Source organism: Molossus molossus, unplaced genomic scaffold (genome assembly GCF_014108415.1).
Source record: "Molossus molossus isolate mMolMol1 unplaced genomic scaffold, mMolMol1.p scaffold_m16_p_3, whole genome shotgun sequence".
Classification (NCBI taxonomy): domain Eukaryota; kingdom Metazoa; phylum Chordata; class Mammalia; order Chiroptera; family Molossidae; genus Molossus; species Molossus molossus.
Window position 1 is genome coordinate 2,212,460 of NW_023425366.1, and position 17,440 is coordinate 2,229,899.

General features: G+C 54.3%; 1 protein-coding gene and 1 non-coding gene across 2 annotated transcripts; both read right to left on the minus strand.

The window, feature by feature from the left end:
• Positions 1 to 4,439: 4,439 nt before the first annotated feature.
• GZMA (granzyme A) lies at positions 4,440 to 12,654 on the minus strand. The gene is made up of 5 exons (XM_036279632.1): positions 12,574 to 12,654; positions 9,650 to 9,788; positions 8,132 to 8,273; positions 7,662 to 7,934; positions 4,440 to 4,662 (listed from the first exon to the last, which is right to left on the minus strand). Exons 1-5 carry the CDS (start codon positions 12,638 to 12,640, stop codon positions 4,501 to 4,503), a joined length of 783 nt encoding a protein of 260 aa, XP_036135525.1. The 5' UTR covers positions 12,641 to 12,654; the 3' UTR covers positions 4,440 to 4,500.
• Positions 12,655 to 15,364: 2,710 nt separating this feature from the next.
• On the minus strand, positions 15,365 to 15,427 carry LOC118643010. Its single transcript, XR_004961906.1, has one exon. It is a non-coding gene; the product is annotated as a U7 small nuclear RNA (small nuclear RNA).
• Positions 15,428 to 17,440: the final 2,013 nt, after the last annotated feature.

Consider the following 17,440-nt stretch of genomic DNA (forward strand, 5'->3'; position numbering starts at 1 on the left):
GTCCTTTCTCATGAAGCTGCAGCAGTTTATTTGGCTAGTTTCATGAACCTGGGTCCCAAGGGGATGGATCTTGGGGGAGAGTAAGAAGAGAGATGGAGCCCTGGCCGGTTTGGCTCAGCGGTTAGAGCGTCAGCCTGCGGTCCGGAGAGACCCGGGTTCGGTTCCCACTAAGGGCACGTACCTCGGTTGCAGTTTGTCCCCGGCCCTGGTTGGTCGTGTGGGTGGCAGCCACTCGATGTGTCCCTTTCACATCGATGTTTCTCTCTCTCTCTCTCTTCCTCTCTCTCCCTCCCACTCTATCTGTACAAAAAATGGAAAAATGTCCTCGGGTGAGGATTAAAAAAAAAAAAAAAAAAAGGAGAAGAGAGATGGAGAAGAACACAGTTCCTGGGTATTGGTGGATCAGAGAAGCCAGAACTCTTGACAAATGGGGCCGAAGGGGTGTGGTGGGCTAAAAACGGTCCCCCAAATATAGCCAGATCAAATCCCCAGAACCTGCGAATGTGGCCCTCTTTGGAAAAAGTGTCTTTGCTCATGTAGTGAAGTCCAGGGTCTCGAGATGAGATCATCCTGATTATCCAGATGGGCTTGAGATCCAATGACAAGTGTCCTTCTAGGAGACACACAGGAGAGGAGGCCCTGCGGCCACAGAGGCAGAGACTGGAGGGAGGTAGACACAGATTAAGGACGGCCATCAGGGTTGGGGTCTGGAGCCTCCCTAGGGAGCCAGCCTGCTGACTTCTTGGTTTTGGACTTCTGGTCCCAGCGCTGAGAGAGAATACATTTCTGGTGTCTGAAGCCGGGTGGTCTGTGGCGAGTTGGCATGGCAGCCACAGGAAGCCAGTGTGAGGGGAGACTGACGACACCTTAGCACCTTGCCTTGCTGCTGGGGTCCGCCCGACGGGGCTCACCACAGCACAGGTGCAGCGGGCCAGCCCCAACGGCGGTTGGTTTGAGAGGAGCCCTTGTTCTGGGAAGGGATTTGTGACCCCACCCAGGTGGCTTCCTGGTCCTCAGCTCAGGACAGTGGACACCGGCGGTCTTTCCTTTTCCTTGTTGTTAGTGGGGAGCGGGCCACATCCCCACCCGTCGCTCATGGGAGGGGGCTTCTTGGGATATCCCAAGAAAAGGAATTTTCTGAGACTTGTGGGAGGATGAGGTGTGTAGAAAGCTGTATTTCTGTGGAATGACACCCCTGAATTTCCAAGGTCCCATTTCCCTTTGTTGGACCAAGGAAGACACGTAGCCATGGCTTCAGTAGGGCTAGAATCAGAGCCAGTGTGCAGTTCCGTTTCCTGTTAGGGCGCCGACCAATCCCGCGTCAGGACAGCTGAGTCAGCATTTCCAGCTGCACGTGGAAGAAACACGGGCAAACGCGACAAAGCAGGAACGAGCCAAGAACACCGAGAGAAAGAGAGAGAGAGAGAGCTCCTTCATTTAGGGGATTATGTATCCCCCAAATATTCAGGGGCTTGCACTGGCCCCACCTCTTCTAATCAATGATTTATTTCTTTTCTTTTTTTTTCTTATTCTCACCCAAGGACATTTTTTGATATTTTTGTTCAGATAGAGTGGGAGGGAGGGAGAGAGAGAGGAGAGAGAAACATCGATGTGAAAAGGACACATCGAGTGGCCGCCACCCGCACGACCCAATCAGGGCCGGGGACAAACTGCAACCGAGGTACATGCCCTTAGTGGGAACCGAACCCTGGTCTCTCTGGACCGCAGGCCGACGCTCTAACTGCTGAGCCAAACCAGCCAGGGCCTAAGCAATGATTTCTGTTCCCAGGTTTGATTGACAAGTACCTTCCCTAGGTCACCACTACTCACTGTGCATTTACCCATCTCCCCTTAGTTGGACCCCTTCCCCCAGTGATCTGCAGGGAATGGGCCAGTGGTTCCCTGGGGTGTGTGAGATTATAGCTTCCTGGCGAAGCTGCCTGAATGACATGCCTATAATGTCTGGTCTCCCTGTTGCTCCTTTCCTATTATTAATAACTAGCTAATTACAATGGTATCACTCCCACAGACCACCGGGGCTGAGTGCTGCCCCCAGCTTTGAGTCCAGACCAGAACTGCGTGCTCTCTGCCGCTGGGGATAATGGCACAGCCTGTGTGCGGCGTTGCTGCCAGCCACTTCCTGAGCTCCAGCTTCCTCATTTCTCAGTGACAGGAACGGTTTGGGCCTGTCTTCTGCGTGGGGCAGTTGTGGGGATCGAACTAGATGAGGTGCTTGGCCTGAGGGCAATGCCTGTTCTGATCTTCTTGCTCAGGTTCTGTGCTCTGCTTCCTCCCCCTGCGTGTCCCAGGTGTTGTCTTTGACCCTTCATTCCGCTCTCTGTTTACCTCCTCCCCTTCATCCCTCCCTCTGTTCCTCCTCCCCCCTTTTCCTCCTTCCCCTCCCCTTCCCCCTCCTGCTTTCTCCCCCTCTTCCCCTCCTCTCCCCTCCTCTTTGTCCCCTCCTGCTCCTCTCCCCCTCCTCCCAGTCCACACCCTTTTATTATTCTGACCTCTGTCATCGTGGGTTAGTTGTGCCTTATGCCGACCTTCAGATAAATGGAATCACACAGAAAATACTATTTTCCTGTTGGGCTTCTTTTACTCACCATTAAGTTTGTAAGATGAATTCACATTGCTGCATGTAACCGCAGTTTGTTCTTTTTATTTGCTATGTAATGTTCCTTCACATGAAGGTACACCAGTTGTTTATCCATTGTATTGTGGGTGGGTATTTGAGTTGTTTTCAGTTTTTTTTTTTTTTTTTTATCCTCACCCAAGGACATTTTTCCATTTTTTGATTCAGATATAGCGGGAGGGAGAGAGAGGAAGAGAGAGAGAAACATCGATGTGAAAGGGACACATCGAGTGGCTGCCACCCGCACGACCCAACCAGGGCCAGGGACAAATTGCAACCCAAGTACGTGCCCTTAGCGGGAACCGAACCCGGGTCTCTCTGGACCGCAGGCCGATGCTCTAACCGCTGAGCCAAACCAGCCAGGGCTGTTTTCAGTTTTGACTTCTAAGAATAAAGCTCCCGTACACATTCTAGACACACCTTTGGTGAAAAGAAGGACGCGTTTCTGCTGGGTGTATACCCACCACTGAGTAGTAGTTAGGTCCTGGGATTTGTGCACGTTCAGTTTTAATGGGCACTGCCAATCTTCCTGAGTCGAACCAATTTACACCTCCACCAGCAACGCCCAGGGTGCCACATAACTGCCTTGTGCATGGACTACGGAGTCTGTGACACTGTCAAAAGGGGCAGCCCGTCCTCCTGCTGCGGCGGAAACCCTACCAGGCGCTGGATGAGAGCGGGTGCAAGGTACCACCCGAGGGGCCCTCTCGGGGCCTCGTTTAGACATTAGCGCCAGGACTCACTTTCCGGGGCTCCCACCCGGGCTGCACGCAGAGCCACTGGGGAGCCTGCGAGGAATACTACGTCCTGGCCCCACGGAATGCCAGTTCCATAAAATGTCCGGCAGTGGGGCCTGGGCATCGGTACTTTTAAGGAGCCGGGTAAGTCTAGTGGGCACGTGGGTGGAAGCCAATACTGGCATCTCGGCCAGTTGTCCCTTTCTTGCTTTAAGAGGCTGTCTCGGTGTTGCTGTATGTTCTTGGTTCAGGTGTACATTGGTGTGTGTGTGTGTGTGTGTGTGTGTGTGTGTGTTCGTCCACATGTCCACATGCACATAAAACTCCTCTTCCCGACAGAACCGACGGAAACCCAAGGACTCTCTTCACACCATCACACCTCGAAGCAGCTGCCGGGCCAGTGACCGAGGATCCACGACGCTCGATGTGCTGACGAAACAGCTGGGCGTCTGCTCAAGGACACTGCCCGGCCACAGTTCACACTCACTCCCCACTGCGGGATGGCGGCCACTGTGACACCCTGCTCCCTGGCCCCGCCGAGGCCCAGGGACGAGGAGGACCAGGACTCGGCTGGAGAACCCAGGCTGCAGTGCACACCGCTGAGCAAGGAGGCGGGCTTTCTGTCGCCAGCTCCCCTTGGCTGGCCCAGGGCTCCGTCTGTGTCCCCAGAATTCTCATTTCTATTTCTCACCGGCCTTTGGAATGTGCGCGAAGGCATTTCCAGCTGCCGTCCTCCCACGCACCCAGGTGTAGCACACGCCCGCACGGCAGGTGCCACTGTGGAACGTGGGCTCGGAAAGGCAAACGTGTCCCTGCAGTCAGTGCTCCAGGCTGGTGGCCTGTTTCCGGTGGAGCTGCGGGGCCCCTCACAGCATTCGCTATGAGACCGGCCGACCGGGTGCCACCTGCTGGGTCCCACTGAGACAGGGAGGGGCACCTGACGCAGGGGCGACACTGGTCCCCAGTCTCTCCCTGTGCTCCTTACTGGGTCACTCTGCTACTCTGCCTCACGTTGCTGGTGGAGATCTGCCCACAGACGTCATCGGACAGAACTGGGCACAGTCATGAGAATTGATTTTATTTATGAACGATGAAGAAGTGACAGCAAATGACATGAAATACAGAGATCTAAACTGCCCCCTGCATGGTCTGGATGATCCAGTCGAGGTATTTCTGTGAGAGCAGCACATACACGCCAGGTGCTCTGGGGTCCCCACATCTTCCCGCTTTGCCGAAGGACGTAATTCCTCTGAAGGTGCCGTCACATATCAGGGGGCCTCCAGAGTCCCCCTGGGGGAAGACAAGGGGTGGGGTTAGCGCTTCTTGTGACCATTGCAGAGCAGAAGGAATTCCACTCAGTGTGGAGTGAAGACCAACCTTCGCTGAATTGAAAATTAGAGCTTAAAAAATCAACAGCCCTGGCTGGTTTGGCCCAGCGGTTAGAGCGCCGGCCCGTGGACCAATGAGTTGCAGGTTCGACTCCGGTCAAGGGCCCGTACCTCGATTGCGGTTTGTCCCCGGCCCTGGTTGGGTCATGTGGGAGGCAGCCACTCGATGTGTCCCTTTCACGTCGATGTCTCTCTCTCTCTCTCCCTCCCACTGTATCTGAACAAAAACTGGAAAAATGTCCTCAGGTGAGGATAAAAACTAAACAACAAAATGTGGAGACTATGTTAACATTTTAAACTGGCTTACTTAATTTACTTACAGACCAGTGAAAATGAAACTGTTATTGTTGTTTATGTTAGCTGTAATTCTGAAACCAGTTCTCGGCTTTAAAAAACAAAACCTTCCATTTGTCATTTTCTCAAAATGCTGAACCACTCACGGGGAAAACCATCACGTGCCGACGGGACTGGGAGGCACCGCGCAGAAACCCTGCTCTCTAGTTTCTCCGGAAGATCACTACCTTCTCAAGGAAACAAAGACGAAAGCGACTTTTCCTTTCACCCTCTCCAACGGACAAAAACTTCTCCCTAAGTCGCATCTGATACTGGAGGGAAGGTCCCGAAACCAGTGATTCTGATAGCTGTAACTAACCTAGTTACGAATGACTGGAAAGGAGCAGGGGGGGCCAGATGTCACTGCCAGGTGTGCAGCTGGCCAGGAAGCCACAGTGGACAGTCCCCGGGGAGACACTGTCTCTTCCCCACAGACACGGGGGACGGGACTGGACCTGGGGAGAGCAGACGCACGCCCAGTAGAGTCTGGGTGACACAGGAAGGTCCTCGCCTGTCAGTCACACCTGGGAACAGGCCGTTGGCCAGACTAGGCGTGGCCACTGCAAGCACAGGAAGATTTGAGAGATTTAATCCCCTGAACAAAGGGGTTCACTCTCTGTGTCTTGGGGACTCCTGGGACTCTCATTGCAGAGGGCGTGTTCTCTGGGCTCCCCTGCATTCGCCCGTAGCCTTGTGGACTCTACACGATGGTCTGATGGGCTGCAACTACCCTGATGCTGTGCTGAACCCGATTCCCCCCGGGAACAGAAACTCTGACACTGGCTCTGCTGAACCCCCAGCCGCACCTCCTCCAGGAGGGGATTGAGGGAAATGGGACTTGGCAAACCCAGGGATCTAATCCCATGAAAATAAAGCTTTCAACCACATCTCATCCTCCTGTGGGGGCCTCTGAAAATGCTTATTCCAGCAGTACCCCAAGAACCCCACTCCCCCTACAACAGAGAAAGGCCGTTCATGCAATTCTCTGATAACAATTCCGTCAGAGCTCAGGGACCGCACAGCAGAGAGGCTCCAGGGAGCTGCGTGCCACCGTTTTATTCCTCCTGACTGTGCCTCCCAGCCTGTGACCTTGTGCTCTCCTGGGGAATTCCAGAATCCACCTGTTTTAACCTATTCCAGGTCTAGTCTGGGCCGGTGGTGCAGGATGGAGGGCCACGCCTGTCTGTGGGCAGAGCCCGGCCCCGCCAGGCTCCGAGGCCCAGCAGTGTGCGGGCACCGGGCCTGCCCCTTTCCCGGCAAGAGTTGGCCGATGGGGTGTGAAGTGAGAAGCAGGGTCCTCCCCACACAGACATATTTCTCCTGCTGAACATGGGCCTGGAAATCCCAGACTGAGCCCTGGTGGTTAATTCATCACCAGCCATTGGGAGAACAGGCAGAGGACTGCTCAGCTTGGACGGCAGAGGGTGGCAGGTGGCAGGCGTCTTCGGATGCTGCCACGGCCTCAGGATGTTCGTGTGGGTTCTGAGAGTGTGGACAACGGGGCAGGGGTGGGGTGAGGAGGGCAACGCGAGGAAGTGCAAGGGTTCTGGAGACGAATGCCATCTTTTCCTGGGATCTGCCTAGCCTTGTCCCGAAGGCAAGCCATTCAGATCCTGCTGGGGAAGGGAGAGACCTCTGGGTCACACACGCAGCGTGCTCCCCTCCAGAGGAGGCTCCGCAGGGTCTTTGGACAAGGTGGGAAGCGACAAGCCAGCACTCGGAGCTTAAACATCTGTAACGTGTTTCTTCTCCTTGTCTCACATGGGGCCCTGTCCCATCTCGTCTCCGGGACGCTGGTACGGAGGCCACCCATGCTCTGTGAGGGTCATGCTTGGAAGCAGTTTCCTGGGGACCGGACTTGGATCTCGGGAGCTCTGGGGTCTTGCCGAGATCCTCAGTCAGGGGGGAGTGACAGACATTCTAGACTTGCCGGGTTCCACGGCTGAGGAAAGTTTGGGGTGTGCCGAGAGCTGGGGGAAAGGGCCCAGAAGGCCCTGGAGGAACCCCGACTGGGGCTCTCCTGAGGGTTACATACTTTTAAATGTAGATGGACCTATGTTAATACAAAGAATGAGAAAAAAACACATTGCTTCTTGGGTGGATTTTGTTGTTGTTACTCCTCACCCGAGGCTATTTTTCCATTGATTCTTAATAGAGTGGAAGGGAGGAAGGGAGAGAGAGGGAACGTAACATTGATGTGAGAGAGACACATTGATCAATTGCTTCCGACACAATGCTGACCGGAGCTGGGGATTGAACCTACAACCCTGGCATATGCCCTTGACTGGGAATCGAATCTATGACCCTTTAGTCCATGGGCCCACGCTCTAACCATTGAGCCAAACCGGCCAGGGCCTTCTTGAGTGGTTTTGATATAAAATCCGGAAGCTGTCCTAGGTCAACCCACGCACTAGCAGCAAACATGTTACTTTTGCTGAACAACCCCCTTAGCTGAGCACAAGGACTCCACAGAAGCCAAAGCCACCAGGAGACGAAGCATGATACTGTGTTTCCTATTTCTGCACCGCTTAACCCAACAGCCAGAATGCGGGGTCATTGTGTACTTACGTTGCATGAGTCTTTTCCACCTTTGAGGTCTCCAGCACAAATCATATTCAGTCCAATCACAGGATCAAAGTTGTAGTGATTTTGGTCATTGCAGGTTCTTCTGTCTATGATGGTGACATTGACTTCTCTCAGAGTATCAGGTGCAGATGACAACGTGTTGTGAAACAACCCCCATCCCGCAACTCGACACTTGGTTCCTGGTTTTACATCACTGCCCCTTCTAGGGAGACGAAGGATAGCCACGTTTTTATTTATTGTTGCTCTCTTCCCCAGCTGTTGGGAGACACGCACAGAGTTAACAGAATGAGATAATGAACGCATTTGTGTTCTTGTAACCCCCAGGCCCCCTGATGTAGCTATAGTCTGTCGCTATGGGGGCACCAAGGATGCTTACCATGCAGGTGGCCAGACTGTCTGTAGGAGAGCCTATGGATTTTACATCTATCAAAATACAATAAGAAGGTATGCACCTTTAGAAGCTTCAGGTCGCCCTCATGTGTGTTCTTGTCATAGCATGGGTAGGGGAACTGTCCCTTCACCAACATGATCTGCTTTTCTGGCTCGTGCTTGGTTCTTGAGTGAGCCCCAAGGATGACCCGGGACGTTTTGTTCCTGCAAACAGGCACGGCACCGTGAGTGGGTTGACTCTCTCCACCAGGAGCTGGGCAGATGGCACGCTGAAATGTTCCATCGTCCCCTTCACAAACATGCTTGTCCTGGAAATACTTGTTCACAGCTCAGAAAACAAAGATGCACTTTGAAGAATAACAAGATGTTTGTGAATCTGTCATCGTCACTCTCACCGCTGCCATCACCCGCATATTTATAACAAGCTAACCCGGGTTTATCGGAGACAAGTAATAAGAATTCCATGGGGGCTTAGCCACGTCTTGAGAACCCTGCTGGGGACTCAGTGCACACCCCCTCTCGCCGTGACAGAGTCAAGCTGCAGGTGTCTACGGAACAAAGGTCTCTAGGCTAGGGACAGAAGCAAAGCCGCTTGATCCTTGCAGAGTGACTCCCTGAAGGCATCTCTGTAGGACAGCAACAAACTCACCTTTAATGGCAAAACTTTCAGAAATAGGTTGTCCAGGGAAGGACCCTGTTTGCGTGACACTGAGTGTGTGTACATGGGGCATGGCTGTCTGAAGGAGGAGCCCAATCAATTCTCTTACTCTGTGCTCAAGGTTCATTTCTGAGCAATACAATGAAAATAGTCCCCGACGTATGAATGGCTAGGCTTGTATCACGCACAAGCGAGCGTGGACCACACTGGCCGAGCACTGCGCGGTTCCTTTGCGTGAGCTGACGTCAGTGTCACGGGAGACGTCACAGCAGGGCGTCCAGCAGAGCAGATGCATGATGCAGTGTCCCGTCGATCCGCACTGTGCCACACGGAGTCATCGGCCACACGTGGCTGCCGAGGACGGGCGGGAGGGACTGAGAAGTACACGTGTAACTGTATCGGCATTTAACGCGTTTAGATTTAGATGGCACGTGTGATTCCCTTCGCCAGTGCGCGGGCGGCCATCACAGGGGACAGGCCAGGTTTCGGGGCTGACTCAAGGGCTGGAGACGAGCAGTCCCCCGAAGTATGCGGGTGACATCCCGCAGAGATGCTGCAGGTGGAGGGAGACCCCCGGAGGGGACACAGGCCTTTGAAACAAGCTTTCTGGACTGACAGCTGTGCTCCCATCCCCCCGGGGCCTGGGGACTCGGCTCCTTCTCCCCGGTCAGGAAGGTCAGGAATCGAGGCCAGAAGCAAAGGCTTTCCCACCCGGCCCAGGACCCCCCAGCAGGACCACGGATGGAGTTGTGGGTGCCGGTTCTTTGGCGGCTCCTTCCCTGGAGCCCAGTCTGGACTCATCTCCTGCTTGGGGTAAAGCAAGTTCCCAGAGACATGAAGAGCCTCCCAAGCCTTTAGTGGAATTGACTTTTTAAATTAACATTCACCCAAATTAGAATTTCACTGTGAACCCAGAACTTACAGTTTACAGTGAGCGGCTGTCAGCACCCATCTATCGGCGATCAAAGCCCCGCCGCACAGCCCCTCCCCCGTCAGCAGCGCCATGTAGGGTCTGGAATGAGGAGCTACTGGGTTTCCTCCAATAATTCTTCCACAGAGACCTGTTAACGAGAAGAAGGCAAATCCTGTGGGTGCTCACCCCAGGGCGCTCTGCCAAGAGGCTGTTTCTAGACCACGCATGCTGTTCCCGCTGGGAGAGGACACGCAGGCCAGGGCGTGCTCCCGGCCCCACGCACACGTCCAGGTTTCTGACCTGAGTCTCCTGCCTGGTGGACTCTCCGAGGTCCTGCCCTTTGACCCAGAAGCCCCATGATGGACAGTTCCAGGGCATCGGGCTGGGAATCTGGCCTCAGGGCTTGCGGAGGGCAGACAGCTGTGCATTGGTCTCCAGGCAACAGCTGCTACGAGAGCCGCTGGTGATGGTGACAAGCGCCTCCCACTCCTCCCCCTTTCGGGCTGAGTGTTGATCCGGGAAGGAGAAAGCCTTTCAGAAGCCTGAGAACTGTCCTTCTCACCCCAAGTCCTTGCAGAAGCACACAGCTTACGAACGGAGATTAGCACACCCTTTAGCTGTGACCTTGCCTGTGAGGTCTTCGGCCATGGTGAGACTTCCTTTTATTGAAATCTGCACTCTCCTCATTCATAAACCGAGGGCATCGTACCAACTGCTCCTGAGGTTCCCTTCTGTCTCCAGCTCTTTCCCAACAAAATAGGGGAAAGGAAGGGAGAAGACACTACTGGAGAAAAGTCTGCCTTCGTCAGAGTTCCCTGATGATAGACCAGGAGTACAGCTTCCTCATTAGAGAACAAGGAGACCTGGACGCAGGCAAACCAGCCACGTTGGTTGCGAAGATCCTGGGCTTCATGAGATACTCTCAGCTGCCCACCTTCCTGCACCTGCGGGTCAGCTGCCCACCTTCCTGCACCTGCGGGTCAGCTGCCCACTTTCCTGCACCTGCGGGTCAGCTGTCCCCCTTCCTGCACCTGCAGTTCTTGGAGTCCTCTAAAAGCTTTCTGACTGCTGGCTCAGGTCATGGTTCCTTCACCGGGGCACAGTGCCTGGCACTCCACTCTTAAACCAAACTCGCCACCAGATTCACAATAAGGTACAAACGACACGAGTGAGGGGGAGGGGAACAGGATGACCACGAGGGCTCCACTTTCCACAAGGGAGTTGGGAAGGGGCAATGCTAGTCTGTAGAAGTCAAAGGAGACACCAAGAGAACTTCACCTCTGTCACAGTTTTCCCTGGGTGTGTCCCGTAAAGATAGACTCCCAAGGTGCATCCCCGGACCTTCCGGCTACAGAAATCAACTCACGAGAACACTGTTTCGCAGAGTCCCTTGTTTGGTGAACACACACACCACCTTGGAAAAAGTCCATGGCTCCCACCACCACCCACTCCTTGAAGGGCAGGGATAGGCTTTAGAACAGGTTGGAAAGTCTAGCAATTCTTGGTCCCCACCCAGAATCTAAATGAACTGGAATTGCTGCGGCTGGGATGTCAGTGTTGTTTGAAAGCCCCTGGAGTGTTCTGCTGGGTGTGGGAGGCTTGGGTGCACGTCACCGAGCCTTGCTTTGCGGGGTCCGAGCCTCGCTGCGCCCACACCGCTCTCCCTGACTGCGGGGGGCCGAGCGGAGCAGAGCAGGCAGGTCTGGCTGCCTCCTTGGGAGAAAAGAGAGGATTGGGGTTGACCTGCTCTGCTTTCGCTGTGTGGAGACCCTGACACGCCTGAGCATCATCCCACAAGGCTGTGCCCACGCTTTTGTCCCGAGTGACCTGCAACCTTGGATTTTTCAAATGTCTTCTCATTTTTAGGTGCAAGGTGGACCAGAGAGCCTCCTTGGGAATTTCTGGCAAGACAGGGTGTTGTATCGTTACCCCGGCTCCACTCCCGCCCCCAGAGCTGACCCCGGGGAAAACCCGCTCAGCTCCACACTCGCCCACGCAGCGCAGCCAGCCCTGGGGCAGCCCTCACTTCCGAGGAGGGTTTCGGAGAAGATCTAGAGCCCCCCCCGGGGCCGCTACCCTCCCTGTGAGAATACCATGGGCTTCCCGGCGTTTCTGCCGATGCGCCTGGGACTCCGGTGAAACCAGGCATATCGGTCAGTACTTGGTACCGCCAAGAATCAGCTCACTGCGGAGCACTGCAGCGCTCCGGAGCCTTGATGCGGGCACAGGCCCAGTGTCCTAACTCTCCGCAGGGCAGCCTAGAGAGGCGGTGGAAAAGTTCTAATCACCCCTGACCTGTCACAGGTGTCGGTCAGGCGCGTTCCTGTTATTAACGGCACCTGCGTTTCCTGTCGCACGGAAGGCGGCGGCCCTGTCCTCCCTCCCTGAGAGGTACTGCTTCTGTCCCCAACCTTGGAGCTTTGGGTTATTTGTTCCCACAATGTCCTTTTTGGTGGTCTTACAAATTGGCAGCAACACGCATGGGTGGTTCCCTGATCTTTGGTGAAGAAATTGTAAAGATGAGCCCCAGCTGGTTTGGCTCAGCAGTTAGAGCGTCAGCCTGGGGTCCAGAGAGACCCGGGTTCGGTTCCCACGAAGGTCACGTACCTCGGTTGCAGTTTGTCCCCGGCCCTGGTTGGGGTCGTGTGGGTGGCAGCCACTTGATGTGTCTCTCTCTCTCTTCCCCCCTCTCTCCCTCCCACTCTACCTGAAGATAAATGTGAAAATGTCCTCAGGTGAGGATAAAAAAATGAAAGAAATCGTAAAGAAGAAAGAAGGATGTTTCTCCTTCTAAAATAAAGACACGTGTGTGGTCCCAGAAGGACGGCGAAGGTGCAGGAGGGGTCTGCCGGCACACGCAGCCAGCCGCTGGAAGCTGGCTCACGCCAGGCTGCCCGAGGGCGCCGGGGACGAGAACCGAGAACCGGCCTTACCTTCGGGAACCAGCAGGAGAAGGGCGGCCGCGGCCAGAGAGGACGCCAGGGGCACGCAGGGGCTCATCGCGGCGGCAGAGCCCAGCCCGTCGGTGAAATCTGTTCTCAGCCCTGGCCCGGCCGCGCTATATGCTGAGCACAGAGGATGTGGTTGCCCTTCAAAGTGGAGCCTCAGGAAACGAAACCGCGGCCGAGACCAGCCCCTGAGCAGGGCGTGAGCTGCCGTGGGCGCGCGGGGAGGGGCTGCAACCCCACGCGCGGGCGGCGCGAGGGTCCCAGGGTTCGGCATGAACAATATTATCGTCCATATCCACGCATGGGAGCGCCCGTTCAGACTGGAATTCGAGCTTTAGAGAATGTCCTAGAACACGGTCACCCCCGGCCTTCTTTGCCGTCCTCTGGGTTGTGGACAGAGCAGCCGCTCAGGGGCGAGGGGCTGGCTCACCCGCAAGCTCCTGCCTGCGGTGCCCTCCCCACCTGGGCTGAGGGTGCCCGGGCTTTGCCAGCTGTGGGCAGACGCTGCTGGCGGCGGGGGCACGGGGCTCTGTCCAGACCTCGGATTAGGCTTCCCCGGGCGGATTTCACAGCGTCAGGTGGGCCACGGGCCAGACGAGACCTCGGTTCTGGTCTTGAAGGAAGGGCTCAGCCCAGGGGCGGTGTGCAGCAGAGCCGACTCTACTGGCCGCAGCAAAACCGCACTCGGTGGGCCGCTCATGATCGCTGGGGACAGAGCCCAGGGGGGCTCGGCGTAGAAGCAGCTACGGGAGCCCTGGGCGGGCTGCTCTGGCTCACTGAAATGTCAGAGAAGGGGGTCTTGGAGACAGGGTCAGGGGGTGAGCCTGGGACCGGTGCCCCTGTCCACTGCTCCCCTGGTTGCAAGTCTTGTGGGGACCCTTAGAGTTTAGGAGATGCAGCCTGTGGGGTAGATGGGGGAAGGGAGCAGCGGGGCGTGCTCCCCGGAGGGAGCGTGGGCCCTGGGTCCTTTGTGTTGAGGGGTTTAGAGGCTGAGAGTTTGGTGGGGGGTCTTGGGGAAGGACCTCAGCGGTGCTCATCACCTTTCCAGGTGCACTTGTTCACGGTCGTGGGCTCCACTGGTGGGTGGGCGCCAGGGCAGGGGGTCATTGGTCAGTGTGGCTGGTCAGGAGGCAGCCATGCCATCGCGTGTGTACTTCTGCTGCTGTTCCGGGCCTGGAGCTGAAACACACCTGGGGCCTAGATGTCCTCTTCAGGGAGGACAGGGTCAGGGGGTCAAATCACATGAAGAGCGCACGAAAGGTGAGGGGGTCCAAACCGCGTGAGCAGCGATATGCGGGGGGAGGGGAGGGTCACCGGTGGGGGGGACCCTTGCGAGGCACCTGGGCTTTCCGCCCTGGTGACCTTCCGGGCCTGGCCCTCCTCTGCTAACTGTCCAGCTGCCCACACACAGACATGAAGGTATTCCTGGGTCCCCTCCCCCTCCCTTCCTTTCTTCCTCTCCCTGGATGTAGCTACAGAGGGTACCAGGAGGCAGACACGGCTGTCTGGGGCTCACTGGTGGCCGTCGCCCTGCTGCGGCTCAGCCCAGTCCCCGAAGGAACAGTGTGCGGGTCCTTTCTATTAGAACGGTCTTCCCTTCTCGTTCAAGCTGAGGATGTGACTCTTACTGTGACACCTGTGGTCCTGCCAGGATGTTTGGTGGTGAACTCGTCATCTCCCAGGATGACACCCTGATGGCTTCAGACAGGGGCTTGCTTTCCCCGAAGTCACATGGCCTAGAGCGGATTCCTCCCGAGCCCCCTGTGTTTCCTTTTCCTGAGTGCATCATAGATCACTCAACTGGGGTTGCAGCGACCGCGTACCCAGATTCTGGTTCTGGTGACTAATCTCAGTGCAGATGTAAAGAAAATCAAATATTCGTGGACTCTAGTTACAGAAAATTGTTGAAAGGAAGGTGGTGAGTCTATTTCTTTCCATGTGAATGAGGTTGCTATTCGCCCAGACATGTTGACATTTAGCAGCTTTAGGAGCTGAAACTTAGACATACTTACCAAGTTGTGCAAGCAGCTCCGTGATTCATTCTAGAACATTCTTGTCATTCCCCAAAGAAACCCCTTTACTCCCCATGGCCCGCTGTCCCCCACTGCTCTGTCCTAGGCAATCTGCTTTCTGTCTTCACAGATTTGTCTATTCTAACATTTCATGTAAATGAAATTGTGTAATATAGGCTGTCCCGAAAATGTATACACAACTTTGAATAATTATAAATCCAGTGTTTATTAAAACACATTTTATTTCCAAGATGTAGTAGAATCTACAGACACCCTGTCTACCTTTTTTGGGGACACCCTATATCTGGAGTGTTGTTTCATTCAGCACACCACTTTTGAGGTTCACGTAGCATGTTTCAGTATTTTATTCCTTTCTGTTGCTAAATAATATTCCTTCATATGAATGTACCACATTTACTTAGCCATTCATCAGCTGATGAACATTTGGGCTCTTTCTGCTTCTTACCTGTTATGAATAATGCAGCTATGTTTAGGCACAAGTTTTGGGGTAAAAATGTGTTCTCATTTTTCTTGGGCATATACCTAGGAGGATGATGACTGGATCACATGGGAACCCTGTGTTCAATATTTTGAGAAACTTCTAAACAGTTTTCCAAAGTGGCCGGACCATTTGTATTCCCGTAAAAATGTAGGAAGGTTCTAATGTTTCTACATCGTTGCTAATACTTGTTACTTATGATTTTAAAAATCATTCCTGGGTGTGAAGTAGTCTGTTATGATGGTTTTGAATTGTATTTTTTTTCTAGGGCCTTCCCATAAAGGCCAGGAGACCTCCTGGACAGATTCAGAAAGAGCTGCAGACACGGAATTGCATTTCTTTAATGAAGAATGATGTTGTGCTTCTTTTACTGCATTAAAAAATATATGCTTTCATTGATTTTTTAGAGAGAGAGGAAGGGAGAGAGAGAGAAACATCCATGTGAGAGAGAAACATCAATCAGCTGCCTCCTACTGGGGATCGAGCCCCCAACCCGGGCATGTGCCCTGACGGGGAATCGAACCGGGACCTCTCAGTCCATGGGACATGCTCCATCCACTGAGCCACACCGGCCGGGCATCCTGCATTTTCTAGACATTCATTTATCTTCTTTGGAGAAATGTCTATTTAAATATATTGCCTGTTTTTTAATTGGATTGTCTTTTTACTCTTGAGTTGTAATGGTCCTTATATATTTGAATATGAGTACCTTATAAGATATATAGTTTGCAAATATTTTCTCCCAGTATGTGGGTTGCCTTGGACTTTCTTGATGGTGTTTTTTGAAGCACACATTTCTGACAGCTCCTCAGTCTGTCTTATCACTTGAACCTGTGGGGTGTCACAGCTCAGAAACTACCGACTCACCCAGACCACAAGGACTTAGTCACACGTTTTTTTTCTAAGAGTGTTATAGTTTTAGTCCTTGCATTTAGGTTTACTTCTTAATTAAATTTTCATAGTTCAAGTGGACTTCTGTGCATGGTTTGAGGTAGGGGCCCAATGTCATCCTCTGGCATGTGGGCATTCAGTCATCCCAGCATTATCTGTTGAAAAGACTGTTCTTTTCCCACGAAATCACCTTGACCCCTTTGTCACAGCTCAGTTTGCTATAAATGGTCACATGCTCTGGACTCTCAGCATGTCTGTCCGGCCGGGGCCACACTGTCTCGCCGACTCTAGACCTGCAGAAAGTTTTGAAATCGAAAAATGTGTGTCCACTACCTTTGTTCTGATCTAACCATGTTCTTCAAGATGGTTTTCACAACAAAACAGAAAATTTAAATTTGTGTATGCAGGCTATTTTTCATATTCTTGGGGAAAATGATCCCAGCTGCGAATGAGTCACCACCACATTGTAAACCGGTGGTTTGGGGAATCGGGGGGTCCTGAGCCCCTTTCTGAGGTCCACAAGGTGGAACTGTTTTCACTGTGACACTGAGATGTGGTGGCCTCTTCCCCTGCACCTGCTGCTTGACTGCTGGCACCTAGCGTGGTGGGCAGAGCTGCCGGTGCACAGATCAGCGGCGGGACCAGGGCTCTCAAAAAAGAAAGGAAGAAAGGAAGGAGGGAAGGAAGGAAGGAAAGAGGGAAGGAAAGAAGGAAGGAAGGAAGGAAGGAAGGAAGGAAGGAAGGAAGGAAGGAAGGAAGAAGGAGGAAGGAAGGAACGAAGGAAGGAAGGAAGGAAGGAAGGAAGGAAGGAAGGAGAAAACAATTTTACTTGAGAGTGAAAGAGATGAAACAGTAGAAACAGTAAAAATAGTAATTTTAGCACACCTTTATCCTGAAGTAAATATCATTTTAATGTTCTGTGTGATGTGGGCACTATGTGCAGAGCCCAGTGGCTGCACCCCGAGCCCAGTGGCTGCACCCCGAGCCCAGTGGCTGCACCCCGAGCCCAGTGGCTCTACCCCGAGCCCAGTGGCTGGACCCCGAGCCAGTGGCTCTACCTCGAGCCCAGTGGCTGCACCCCGAGCCCAGTGGCTACACCCCGAGCCCAGTGGCTGCACCCCGAGCCCAGTGGCTGCACCCCGAGCCCAGTGGCTGCACCCCGAGCCCAGTGGCTCTACCCCGAGCCCGTGGCTGCGACCCCACCCGAGCCCAGTGGCTCTACCCCGAGCCCAGTGGCTGCACCCCGAGCCCAGTGGCTCTACCCCGAGCCCAGTGGCTGCACCCCGAGCCCAGTGGCTCTACCCCGAGCCCAGTGGCTCTACCCCGAGCCCAGTGGCTGCACCCCGAGCCCAGTGGCTCTACCCCGAGCCCAGTGGCTGCACCCTGAGCCCAGTGGCTGCACCCCGAGCCCAGTGGCTGCACCCTGAGCCCAGTGGCTTTGCCCCGAGCC